This window comes from Triturus cristatus, chromosome 2_2 (assembly GCF_964204655.1).
Source record: "Triturus cristatus chromosome 2_2, aTriCri1.1, whole genome shotgun sequence".
NCBI classification, from domain to species: Eukaryota; Metazoa; Chordata; class Amphibia; order Caudata; family Salamandridae; genus Triturus; species Triturus cristatus.
In genome coordinates, this window is record NC_140582.1 from 1,255,378,054 (window position 1) to 1,255,392,756 (window position 14,703).

General features: G+C 46.7%; 1 protein-coding gene across 3 annotated transcripts in view; it reads right to left on the reverse strand.

The window, feature by feature from the left end:
• The window catches only part of LOC146863541 (coagulation factor XI-like), a 381,607-nt gene that overhangs the window by 28,156 nt on the left and 338,748 nt on the right, over nt 1–14,703 (reverse strand). For all 3 annotated transcript variants that reach the window (XM_085643002.1, XM_085643001.1, XM_085643003.1), the window contains one exon: nt 8,168–8,327. In XM_085643002.1, coding sequence (XP_085499128.1) covers nt 8,168–8,327 — 160 coding nt within the window. The remainder of the gene's footprint in view (nt 1–8,167; nt 8,328–14,703) is intronic.

A 14,703-nucleotide genomic window follows, 5' to 3' on the forward strand; every position in this document is an offset into this window, starting at 1 on the left:
AGGGACGCCTGTTTTTTTTGTGAAGTACGGTTAGGACGAGAAACGGGGAGTATGGATGACATCAGTTATGTAGTGGAGGTATGATGTGATCGAGTCGAGAGCAGTCCCCTATATGCGGGCTTCTTAGAGTCTTTGTATCAGAGTGTCATGGTCAACCGTGTCAAAGGCAGCCGAGAGGTCCAAGGGGAGTAGTGCAGCAACCCGGTTGTGGTCAACTGTGTTTTTAAGGTCATTCCAGATGCTGATGATGGCAGATCCTGTGCCTTGTCCTGGATGGAATTTTGTTTGGAAGTCAGGAAGTATGGAGTTATCTTCAATAAATTGTGGCATCTGGGCGAACGCTGCTCTTTCTATCAGTTTGTCCAGGAAAGGTCCATTTGTAATTGGTCAGTAATTGTCGGGGTCAAGAAGGTCAGGTTAGTTTTCTTGAACCCCTTGCGTGCGGGTTTATTTCTCCTGCTGTGCGGGAGAAATAAACGGCATTCGGGAACACGACGTCTCCCGGCCGTCGTGCGCACACGCCCACCGTAATGCACGACGGCCGGGAGACGTCGTGCGCACGCAAGGACTTAATAATGGGCGTGTGTATGCCTTTTTTGAGGTCTTCTGGAACGATTCCCGTAGTTAAAGAATTGTTGATAATTCTTCTTACTGGTGTGGCAGCAGAGGTAGTTAGAAGAATGTTTTTGAAGATTTGTGGTGGACATGGGTCAAAAGGGCTGCAGGTAGGCCTGCTTGCTTTGACCAGATCCATAATGTAATTGTGTGATATGTGTTGGAAGGAATAGAGAGGCTGGGTTAGCCTACTCTTGGTTTTTTTTTAGAAATGGTCAGCGCTGGTGGTTTTCCCTTGTTTTAAGTATATGACCAATGTGTCTGCTTTGGTTGTGTAATGATTTGCCAGTTTGTCCCTGAATTCTTGAGTAATGGGATGAGTTCTTTCTATGCATTTAGGTTCACAGAATTCTCTGAGAATTTTATGAAATTCTTTATTAGCACATTTATCATTTTGAATTCTGTCTGAATAGTATCTTTTCTTAGCTTTTTTGATTGCTGACTTATATATTCTGTCAGGTTTCTGTGGGTGAAGTTTGTTTTGATTGCTGTTTATTTTGAGCCTGGTGCGTTGCTGCTTTCTAGTTTGCTGTTTTAGCTCTTTTAATTCTGTATTTCTCCAAGGTGCTTGTTTTGTTTACTCAGTAGTATTAGGATATCAAAAGCTTCCCGAAGCCACTCATAACGTTTTTGAATGGAATTCATTGTGTCTAGAACTGTGTTGGATGTTAGTTGAGGGCATGAAGTGAAGACATACTACTGTGAGGAGGTAGAACCAGAGGTGGGTGTAGGAGTGTCACATTTTGATTCCCAGCCAGAGGCAGCTAAACTCCTCCAAGATGGCACAGGGGCTGCTCTGCAACAGCTGGTGGTTCCTAGATTAGAGTCTTACAACACCCCAAGGTGGGCGCGGTGGCAGAGGCTGCATCCACTCTCATGGAGATTATGACCCTGGATGAAGCCAGGAGCATGAAAGGATTACTTAAGAAAGTCAAGGGCCATGTGAAGTTGTGATTGTTTGTGGTGGTCACCGATTTCTGACCATTCAATTGTTCGATAATGGCGAGATAACGTGCCGTCCCCTGCGCAGCCTGCATCTCAGACAGTGCTGCACAGACAGCCCTAGGGACCACTGCCGAAAGCTGGGGGTCATTGCTGCAAACCTCCTGCATGCATTTGCGTGACATTTGCGTGTGCGCAGTTTGCCATGTGTGACACTGAGTGACACAGTATCTAAGGAAAAAATGTGGCGTGATGCTGACATTGTCGATTTAATTGGTTGGCAGCAGGGACTTGTACGTTTGTGTTTTTTAATCACAACAACCATACACATTGTAACATAAAACAAAATGACTTCAATAAATACACAAACCTGATGCTGAGCTAGTGGACAAGTCAAGATAAGAAATGACCTCGCTCGAGTGCAAGCCCATATCCTCCTCTCCAGCACAGAAAGAGGTGACAGGAAAAGGATGACATGCTAAAGGAAGGTGTGCAGTACATTCCAGGACAGAGGTAAATTCTTCACCAACAGCTTCCTGCATTCTCCTGGTTTCCTGGTTTCCTCTCCTCCTTGCCCCTTCAATTCCTCTTTATACCATGCTGCACCACATCGCACAGCTCCCCACTGCATGTATGTATGCATGTATGTATGTGGTATTTCTATAGCGTGAACCTAACTATAAAGCTGCGAATCGCAATATAGGGTCAAAGACAAGCATGAAGTCACCGAGTGATACTAGAGATGGCTGGTTGTGAAGGATTAATGCATGGTGATCATTAGCGAGGTGAATACACTACCACCCTAGCACAGGGTCAGCGTGCAAGCCACAACATTACAAGAAACGCTGCTGCAACAGACCCCAGCAAACAAAACAAACTTGGTGTAATGTTTAAGAGAGAAGCAATTTTGTGTAGACAAGGAGCAGTGATAGTGTACTTAACAACTAAACGCAACTCCTGACCCGCTAAACCCGCTCCCAAGGTTTCCAGTGGCCATGGGCATCCCTGGTGACTGCTGTTAGCTGCAGTGAACACCAGACAATCATACCACACCGTGGAGGGTATATTGCACCCACTAAAATGAGTTATGCATTTACACATCCACTTATCCAGAAACTCACCATTTCATTCAGTTATCAGCTCACCCATCTCATCTCTTCACACATCCTGCACTCCCTCACCCATTTATCCGGCTATCAGCTCCCCATCTCTTCATACATCCAGCACTCCCTCACCCATTCATCCGTTTCTCAGCTCACCCATCTCTTCACACATCCTGCACTCCCTCACCCATTCATCCGGCTCTCAGCTCACCCATCTCTTCACACATCCTGCACTCCCTCACCCATTCATTCGGCTATCAGCTCACCCATCTCTTCACATATCCTGCACTCCCTCATGCATTCACCGGGCTATCAGCTCACCCATCTCCTCCAACATCCTGCACTCCCTCACCCATTCATCCAGCTATTAACTCATCCATCTCTTCACACATCCTGCACTTCCTCACCGATTCATCAAGCTATCAACTCACCCATCTCTTCACACATCCTGCACTCCCTCACCCATTCATCTGGCTATCAGCTCGCCCCTCTCTTCACACATCTTGCACTCCCTCACCAATTTATCCAGCTATCAGCTCACCCATCTCTTTACACATCCTGCACTCCCTCACCAATTCACCAGGCTATCAGCTCACCCATCTCTTCACATATCGTGCACACCCTCACCCACTCATCTGGCTATCAGCTCACCCATCTCTTCACACATCCTGCACTCCCTCATCCATTCATCAAGCTATCAGCTCACTCATCTCTTCACACATCCTACACTCTCTCACCCATTCATCAAGGTATCAGCTCACCCATCTCTTCACAAATCCTGCACTCCCTCACCCATTGATCAAGCTATCAGCTCACCCATCTCTTCACACACCCTGCACTCCCTCACCCATTCATTAAGCTATCAGCTGACCCATCTCTTTACACATCCTGCACTCCCTCGCCCATTCACCCGGCTATCAGCTTACCCATCTCTTCACACATCCTGCAATCCCTCACCCATTCAACCAGCTATCAGCTCACCCATCTCTTCATGCATCCTGCACTCCCTCATCCATTCATCAAGCTATCAGCTCACTCATCTCTTCACACATACTGCACTCCTTCACCCATTCATCAAACTATCAGCTCACCCACCTCTTCCCACATCTTGCACTCGCTCACCCATTCACCCATCTATCAGTTCACCCATCTCTTCATACATTTGGCACTCCCTCACCCATTCATCCAGCTATCATCTCACCCACCTCTTCACACATCCTGCACTCCCACACCCATTTACCGAGCTATCAGCTCACCCATCCCTTCAAACATCCAGCACTCCCTCACCCATTCAACCCGCTATCAGCTCACCCATCTCTTCACACATCCTTCACTCACTCACCCATTCGACCGGCTGTCAGCTCACCCATCTCTTCACACATCCTGCAATCCCTCACCCATTCAACCGGCTATCAGCTCACCCATCTCTTCACACATTCTACACTCCTGCACCCATTCATCAGGCTATCCTCTCACCCATCTCTTCGCACATCCTAAACTCTCTCACCCATTCATCAAGGTATCAGCTCACCCATCTTTTTTCAAATCTTGCACTCCCTCACCCATGCATCAAGCTATCAGCTGATCCATCTCCTTACACATCCTACACTACCTCACCCATTAATTAAGCTATCAGCTCACCCATCTCTTCACACATCCTGCACTCCCTCGCCCATACACCCAGCTATCAGCTAACCCATCTCTTCACACATCCTGCCCTCCCTCACCCATTCATCAAGCTATCAGCTCACCCACCTCTTCACACATCCTGCATCCCTCACCCATTCACCCGGCTATCAGCTCACCCATCTCTTCACACATCCTGCACTCCCTCACCCATTCATCAAGCTATCAGCTCACCCATCTCATCACACATCCTGTACTCCTTCACCCATTCACCTGGCTATCAGCTCGCCCATCTCTTCACACATCCTGCACACCCTCACCCATTCATCCGGCTATCAGCTCACCCATCTCTTCACACATCCTGCACTCCCTCACCCTTTCATCCGGCTATCAGCTCACCCATCTCTTCAAACATCCTGCACTCCCTCACCCATTCATTAAGCTATCAGCTCACCCATCTCTTCACACATCCTGCACTCCCTTACCCATTCACCTGGCTATCAGCTCACCCATCTCTTAACACATCCTGCACTCCCTCACCCATTTACTCAGCTATCAGCTTACACATCTCTTCACACATCCTGCACTTCCTCACCCATTCAACAAGCCATCAGCTCACCCATCTCGTCACACATCCTGCACTCCCTCACCCATTTACCCGGCTATCAGCTTACCCATCTCTTCACACATCCTGCACTCCCTCACCCATTCATCCAGCCATCAGCTCACCCATCTCTTCACACATCCTGCACTCCCTCACCCATTCACCCGGCTATCAGCTCACCCATCTCTTCACACATCCTGCACTCCCGTACCTATTCACCCGGCTATCAGCTCACCCATCTCTTCACACATCCTGCACTCCCTCACCCATTCATCAAGCTAACAGCTCACCCATCTCTTCACACGTCCTGCACTCCCTCACCCATTCATCTAGCTATCAGGTCACCCATCTCTACACACATCCTGCACTCCCTCAACCATTCATCATGCTATCAGCTCACCTATCTCTTCACACATCCTGAACTCCCTCACCCATTCATCAAGCTATCAGCTCACCCATCTTGTCACACATCCTGCAATATCTCACCCATTCATCCGTCTATCAGCTCACCCCTTTCTTCACACATCCTGCACTCCCTCGCCCATTCATCAACCTATCAGCTCGCCCATTACTTCACACATTCTGCACTCCCTCGCCCATTCATCCGGCTATCAGCTCACTAATCTCTTCACACATCCTGCACTCCCTCACTCATTCACCTGGCTATCAGCTCACCCATCTCTTCACACATCCTGCACTACGTCACCCATTCATCAAGCTATCAGCTCACCAATCACTTTGCACATCCTGCACTCCCTCACCCATTCATCAAGCTATCAGCTCACCCGTCACTTCACACATCCTGCACTCTCTCATCCATTCATCCGGCTATCAGCTCACCCATCACTTCACACATCCTGCACTCCCTCACCCAATCATCCAGCTATCCATGCATTCATAGGTCCATGCACTCTCTCACAACTCATTGGAGAACTTTTATAATCACACCCACACACACACACACACACACAGCCACACACAGACACGCAGCCACACACACACACACATACACAACCACACACAGATACACACAGCCATACACAGCCAAGCACACACACACAGAGCCACACATTCACTTAACCACATGCACACATACACACTCACAAACACCCGCACACACTTGCTAATCAGTGAAGATTTTCTTTCAATTAAAAAGTCAGACCTATTCGCTTTGGCAGTGCTTTGTGCCCTTTGCGTTCTGTGTAGTTACACACCACAAAGTGCTACAAGATTTGGACTGCTCGCTCTAGTCTTTTATGGGTACTGTGCCCCACATGTTACAGAGACCTCAGTCTGACCATTACCTGCCTCACAGTTGACAAAGACCTCAGTATGACCTACACCTCCTCCACACGTGCTAGAGAACTAAGTCTGACCATCACCTGGGCAGAGACCTCAATTGGACCATCACCTGGCCTCACATGGTAGAGACCTAAGTCTGACTATCACCTCCTTCATACATTGCAGAGTCCTCAGTCTGACTTTCACCTACTCCACACAGGCAGAGTCCTCAGTCTGACTATCACCTGCTCCACACATGGCAGAGACCTCAGTCTATCACCTGGTCCACACATGGCCGAGTCCTCAGTCTGACTATCACCTGCTCCACATGTGGCAGGGACCTCAATCTGACTATCACCTGCTCCACATGTGGCAGGGACCTCAGTCTGACTATCAACTGCTCCACACGTGGCAGAGACCTCAGTCTGACTATCACCTTCTCCACACGTGGTAGAGACCTCAGTCTGACTATCACCTGCTCCACACGTGGCAGAGACCTCAGTCTGACTATCACGTCCTCCACACGTGGCAGAGACCTCAGTCTGACTATCGCCTCCTATAGTGGCGTCAGAGACCTCAGTCTGACCATTACCTGCCTCATAGGCGGTAGAGACCTCAATCGGACCATCACCTGCCCTCACATGGTAGAGACCTCAGTCTATCACCTGCTGCACATGTGGCAGAGACCTCAGTCTGACTATCACCTCCTATTCTTGTGTCAGAGACCTCAGTCTGACTATCACCTGCCCTCACATGGTAGAGACCTCAGTCTGGCCATCACCTGCTACACACATGGCAGAGACCTCAGTCTGACCATCACCTCCTCCACACGTGGCAAAGATCTCAATCTGGCCATCACCTGCTCCACACATGGCAGAGACCTCAGTCTGTCCATCCCCTGCTCCACATGTGGCAGAGACCTCAGTCTGGCCATCACCCGCCTCATAGGTGGAAGAGACCTCAATCGGACCATCACCTGCCCTTGCATGGTAGAGACCTCAGTCTATCACCTGCCCTCACATGGTAGAGTCCTCAGTCTGATTATCACCTGCCCTCATGTGGAAGAGACCCAAGTCTGGTCATCAGTTGCCCTAGATGTGAAAGGGCCCTCTGTGTGACCATCATGGGTCAGGCATCGGAAAGCTGTGGATGGACAAACACTGAACACCCACCTCATAGTGCACAACTTGTAAGGACTTCAGCCCCTGTGCAGCGCGCCTTCTCCCCTGCTGGGTTGTCACTCTGAAAATACCCATAAATACATACATGCATACATCATACACACATATATCTTTGCAAACATGCATGAAGTGTTCTGCTACAGCAAACAGGTAAGGTCCATGCCTATATTACTGCCTGCGTATAAAGACAGTGGTATGATCAGATCTACAGGTCTGTCATGCATCTGTCACATATGTGCGCATCGCATGCACACTCCAGCATGCAAGGTGTCTGGAGACTTTGCATCCTGTTTGTTTCCCCTGACCCCAGAGGTGCCCATGGGCTCTGCACTTTGTTCCTCTGATGTAAGATAAAACTTTATTATAAGACACAAGACGTAAGGAAAAGATACATGGAAGAGTGCTTAGAGGCCCAATTATCAGTAGCAGGACTAGCTGGGCATCCTCGCGTCCAGGGGTGTAAACAGCAAGCACTTTGAGTGAGTCCATGCTCCAGGGATAGCAGTTAATTTAAGGCACTCACACACAAGGACACTCACTCTTTCATTTGCCCGATCACTCACTGACTTAGTCACTCATCCATTCGCTCACTGACAACCTCATTTGCTCAATCACTCATATGCAATCGCTTGCTTGTTTGCTCAGTCTTTCACTTATTCACTTTTTCACTCGTTAACTTATGGCCACTTGATCACTCGCTCCATAGCTCACTAAGTCACTTGTTGACTGACGTGCTCATTCATTCACTCACATACTCATTCATTTTCTCACTCACAATGTATATAGTGGGCGATGGAGGGATGCCGTATACTCACTGAAGTTCTTCCTTGGCAAACTCTCTAGACACGAAAGTCCACATCTGGCACAGGTTGTCTTGGGTGCAGTGGTGCTGACAATGATGATATGAAGAGGTCTTCACTACCCTTTGATCATTTCCTGTGAAGTCCATGTCAAAGTAAACCTCATAGCTGCAGCCTGAAGGACAGGGGGGCAAGCTGGTTAGGGAGACAATTGCAGCGAGGCAGCCATAACATCTGGAATTACGGGCAACACATCTAGAGTGACTTAGAGATAGCCATGTCTGCTATCACTGAAAACATATCTGGTATCACTGACACCACACCTAGAGTCTTTGAGAACACATCTATTATCATTAACTACATACCTGGACTCACTGGCACCACACCTAGAGTCTTTGAGAACACATCTATTATCTTTAACAACATACCTGGACTCACTGGCACCACATCTGGAGTCATTGAGAACACATCTATTATCATTAACAACATACCTGGACTCACTGACACCACACCTAGAGTCTTTGAGAACACATCTATTATCTTTAACAACATACCTGGACTCACTGGCACCACATCTGGAGTCATTGAGAACACATCTATTATCATTAACAACATACCTGGACTCACTGACACCACACCTAGAGTCTTTGAGAACACATCTATTATCTTTAACAACATACCTGGACTCACTGGCACCACATCTGGAGTCATTGAGAACACATCTATTATCATTAACAACATACCTGGACTCACTGACACCACACCTAGAGTCTTTGAGAACACATCTATTATCTTTAACAACATACCTGGACTCACTGGCACCACATCTGGAGTCTTTGAGAACACATCTATTATCTTTAACAACATACCTGGACTCACTGGCACCACATCTGGAGTCTTTGAGAACACATCTATTATCATTAACAACATACCTGGACTCACTGGCACCACATCTGGAGTCATTGAGAACACATCTATTATCTTTAACAACATACCTGGACTCACTGGCACCACATCTGGAGTCATTGAGAACACATCTATTATCATTAACAACATACCTGGACTCACTGGCACCACATCTGGAGTCATTGAGAACACATCTATTATCATTAACAACATACCTGGACTCACTGGCACCACATCTGGAGTCATTGAGAACACATCTATTATCATTAACAACATACCTGGACTCACTGACACCACATCTGGAGTCATTGAGAACACATCTATTATCATTAACAACATACCTGGACTCACTGGCACCACATCTGGAGTCATTGAGAACACATCTATTATCATTAACAACATACCTGGACTCACTGGCACCACACCTGGAGTCACTGACAAGAACACATCTATTATCATTAACAACATACCTGGACTCACTGGCACCACACCTGGAGTCACTGACAAGAACACATCTATTGGAATTTCTGACAACATATGGGGTGTAGCTAACTTTTCAACTAGAGCCATTGACAACCGATCTCAAATCAATCACTGGAGATATGGAATCACCAACAACATCTTCTGTGCTGCTAAATACTCACAAAATAACTGGAATCCCAGACCACATGTCTGTAAGGGTTAACTCCACACGCAGAGGCCTCATCACAAAGTGCATTTTGTAGGACATGTCTTAAGGTGCTCAAATGGTACTGAGAGAGGGGTGATATCTTCACATGTTCATGTTACTGAGAGAGGGGTGATATCTTCACATGAACGTGTTAGTGAGAGAGGGGTGATATCTTCACATGCTCATGTTAGTGAGAGAGGGGTGATATCTTCAAGTGAACATGTTAGTGAGAGAGGGGTGATATCTTCACATGCTCATGTTAGTGAGAGAGGGGTGATATCTTCACATGCTCATGTTAGTGAGAGAGGGGTGATATCTTCACATGCTCATGTTACTGAGAGAGGGGTGATGTCTTCATGTGCCCATGCTAGAGAGAAAGGGGTGATATCTTCAGGTGCTCTTATGTTACTGAGAGAGGGGTGATATCTTCACATGCTCATGTTAGTGAGAGAGGGGTGATATCTTAATGTGCTCATGTTACTGAGAGAGGGGTGATATCTTCACATGCTCATGTTAGTGAGTGAGGGGTGATATCTTCATGTGCTCATGTTACTGAGAGAGGGGTGATATCTTCACATGCTCATGTTAGTGAGAGAGGGGTGATATCTTAATGTGCTCATGTTACTGAGAGAGGGGTGATATCTTCACATGCTCATGTTAGTGAGAGAGGGGTGATATCCTTAAGCAGCACAATGCTAGATAAGGAAAGTGATATGTTCATGTGCTCTGATGATAGTGAGAGGGGGGCTATTGTCACATGATCTGATGTTCCTGATAGAGGGGTGATATCTTCACATGAACATGTTAGTGAGAGAGGGGTGATATCTTCACATGCTCATGTTAGTGAGAGAGGGGTGATATCTTCACATGAACATATTAGTGAGAGAGGGGTGATATCTTCACATGCTCATGTTAGTGAGAGAGGGGTGATATCTTCACATGCTCATGCTACTGAGAGAGGGGTGATATCTTCACATGCTTATGTTACTGTGAGAGGGGTGATATCTTCACATGCTCATGTTAGTGAGAGAGGGGTGATATCTTCACATGCTCATGTTACTGAGAGAGGGGTGATATCTTCACATGAACATGAAAGTGAGAGAGGGGTGATATCTTCACATGCTCATGTTAGTGAGAGATGAGTGATATCTTCACATGCTCATGTTACTGAGAGACGGGTGATATCTTTACATGAACATGTTAGTGAGAGAGGGGTGATATCTTCACATGCTCATGTTACTGAGAGAGGGGTGATATCTTCACCTGCTCTGATGTTAGAGAGAGGTGATATTTTCACATGCTCATGTTACCGAGGGAGGACTGACATCTTCATGTACTCATGTTACTGAGAGAGGGATGATATGTTCACGTGCTCTTGTTAGTGAGAGAGGGGTGTTATCTTCACATGAACATGTTAATGAGAGAGGGGTGATATCTTCACATGCTCATGTTAGTGAGAGAGGGGTGATATCTTCACATGAACATGTTAGTGAGAGAGGGGTGATATCTTCACATGCTCATGTTAGTGAGGGAGGGGTGATATCTTCACATGCTCATGTTAGTGAGAGAGGGGTGATAGCTTGCTCTTGTTAGTGAGAGGGGGGGATAGCTTCACATACTCATGTTGCTGAGAGAGGACTGACATCTTCATGTGCTCTGGTTAGTGAGAGAGGGGTGATAGCTTCACATACTCATGTTGCTGAGAGAGGACTGACATCTTCATGTGCTCTTGTTAGTGAGAGAGGGGTGATAGCTTGCTCTTGTTAGTGAGAGAGGGGTGATAGCTTGCTCATGTTACTGAGAGAGGGATGATATGTTCACGTGCTCATGTTAGTGAGAGAGGGGTGATATCTTAATGTGCTCATGTTACTGAGAGAGGGGTGATATCTTCACATGCTCATGTTAGTGAGAGAGGGGTGATATCCTTAAGCAGCACAATGCTAGATGAGGAAAGTGATACGTTCATGTGCTCTGATGTTAGTGAGAGGGGGGATATTGTCACATGATTTGATGTTCCTGATAGAGGGGTGATATCTTCACATGAACATGTTAGTGAGAGAGGGGTGATATTTTCACATGCTCATGTTAGTGAGAGTGGGGTGATATCTTCACATGCTCATGTTACTGAGAGAGGGGTGATATCTTCACATGAACATGTTACTGAGAGAGGGGTGATATCTTCACATGCTCATGTTAGTGAGAGAGGGGTGATATCTTCATATGCTCATGTTACTGAGAGAGGGGTGATATCTTCACATGAACATGTTAGTGAGAGAGGGGTGATATGGGGATATCTTCACATGCTCATATTACTGAGAGGGTGGTGATATCTTCACATGCTCATGTTACTGAGAGAGGGGTGATATCTTCATGTGCCCATGCTAGAGAGAAAGGGGTGATATCTTCACATGCTCTTATGCTACTGAGATAGGGGTGATATCTTCACATGCTCATGTTACTGAGAGAGGGGTGATATCTTCATGTTCCCATGCTAGAGAGAAAGGGGTGATATCTTCACGTGCTCTTATGTTACTGAGATAGGGGTGATATCTTCACGTTCTCATGTTAGTGAGAGAGGGGTGACATCTTCACATGCTCATGTTACTGAGAGAGGGGTGATATCTTCACATGCTCATGTTAGTGAGAGAGGGGTGATATCCTCATGTGCTCATGTTACTGAGAGAGGGGTGATATCTTCACATGCTCATGTTAGTGAGAGAGGGGTGATATCCTTAAGCAGCACAATGCTAGATGAGGAAAGTGATACGTTCATCTGCTCTGATGATAGTGAGAGGGGGGCTATTGTCACATGATCTGATGTTCCTGATAGAGGGGTGATATCTTCACATGAACATGTTAGTGAGAGAGGGGTGATATCTTCACATGCTCATGTTAGTGAGAGAGGGGTGATATCTTCACATGAACATATTAGTGAGAGAGGGGTGATATCTTCACATGCTCATGTTAGTGAGAGAGGGGTGATATCTTCACATGCTCATGCTACTGAGAGAGGGGTGATATCTTCACATGCTTATGTTACTGAGAGAGGGGTGATATCTTCACATGCTCATGTTAGTGAGAGAGGGGTGATATCTTCACATGTTCATGTTGTGGTACTGTAAATTTCGGAACCATGTTGGTAGCATGGTTCTACCCTGCCGATTCCGGTATCAGCGAACCGCAAATGACTAATGCGGTATGTATGAGTGTTTTCGTCATGTTTCACCGATGAATTCACCGTGTATACGATACTACATGTCGAACCCTCGGGTTCCATTTTAAAAGGGTAACCATTTTGTGGTTGCCCTCACATAGGCTGCGCATTGAGGCCATGCCCAGGCCTAAAGGACACGCAATCTTTCTTTTGTCTCTGTGTGACCTATGCAAACTGACCCCGCTGCCCGAGATCAGTCCTGCCCGGACGGTTCCTTTTACTGCGGCCTTATGGGATTAGCATCAGGGCTCAACACATCATAAAGTCGTGTATCCCACACGACTCCTGACTAATCCCTTTCACACCTGACTCTGTTTCCTACTTTATGGCTTGTATTACGAGTAGGAGGTGTCCGTTTTATTGGGGTCTGCTGATATCTGATGAGGGTTCTGAGCCTCGCTGGGTAAATAATTATGTGCTGACCAAGTTGAAATGTGGAATTATCATCATGACTGTGCTCTTTCTTTGAAGCGAAAATATGTGAACGACCACTTGTAAAATAGGCGCGGTGTTGCCCAGAGTGTAATATTCTGTATATAAGAAAAGACTGGTTTTTGGTTGGGGGCAGTCTCCTGAGAACATACACCGTGTTGTACTTCTCGGATACCTGTGATTGGTCTGCAGCCAATAAATACGACCTTTGACTTCACCTAGAAGACTCTGTGTTTCTGTGGTCCGAAACAGGAAGAACTCGAAGTCTTCGGGTGTGTCCCCTGACACCGCTGGGTTAGTTCAGAATAACCCGGTACTTCAGTTGGCACCCAACTCGGGACGATTTCAGCGGTACCGGTCCAAGCCAGAGGTTCGTGAGGAGCTTCGTGTGAAAATTCTGGAGAGAGGCCGCCACTTCATCGACCCCTGCATGTCGACGTGGTCCGAAAGTCTTTACTGCGAGGTTCTCTGCGTCCCGACGGCTGCAAAGGACTGCTGCCCTGACTATCGCCCTGTTTTGGACCCTTGTTGATTTGGTAGAGCGAAACGATTTAACGAGTCTTCTGCTGACGTCATCGATACCTCAGTTAAGTATAAGTGGAGCGTCTCCCAGTCCTTAGTTTGGTTTGGTATCCCTTTGGGATCGCTTTGATTTGGAACTTGCAAGTGCCAAAGCCAAAGGACTCGTGTATTCACGAGACTATCGTATTCGATAATCCTTTGAAGTTTGAAACTAGACTAGTGAGCGACGATGCCTGGTTCTAGTATATTTGGAAATTTGTTTTGTTTGGGTTGTAACAGGGACTCCCGATTAGAGGATTCGTGTCCGGTTCCTCCAATTGGAACTCCAACGTATGAGCTTTATGTGAAACATGGAGTGGGCCCCATTGCATATAATGAAGTATGGATCCGATACACCAGGAAGGATGGTGTTTTAAAATGGCCCCAAAATGGTAGTTTCGACACAGAAATCCTAGATAACTTAGAAGTTAAATTATTTAAAAAGAAAGCCCGGCCGTTTGATTCTTTCCGCCTATGGCGAAAGGAAGCCAAGCAGAAAGAAATCAAATTAGCCAAGAAAAATAAAAGAGAGAAAGGTATGTCGATAATGCAAGCAGCTTCGCAGTTTAAAGATAATGAAGAAGAGCAAATGAATGAGCAGCTGCACAGGCAACGTAAATTAGTGATTGATAAATGCTACCCAGTTTTGCCCCCCCTTCAGCAAGATGCGTCAGAAGAAAAGGAGAAAGATCCCCTAATGTCACATTTGCTGAGTTCGCCACCCCCGTATGCGCAGAGTGCTACAGCGCCTCCGCAGCCTTTAAATGT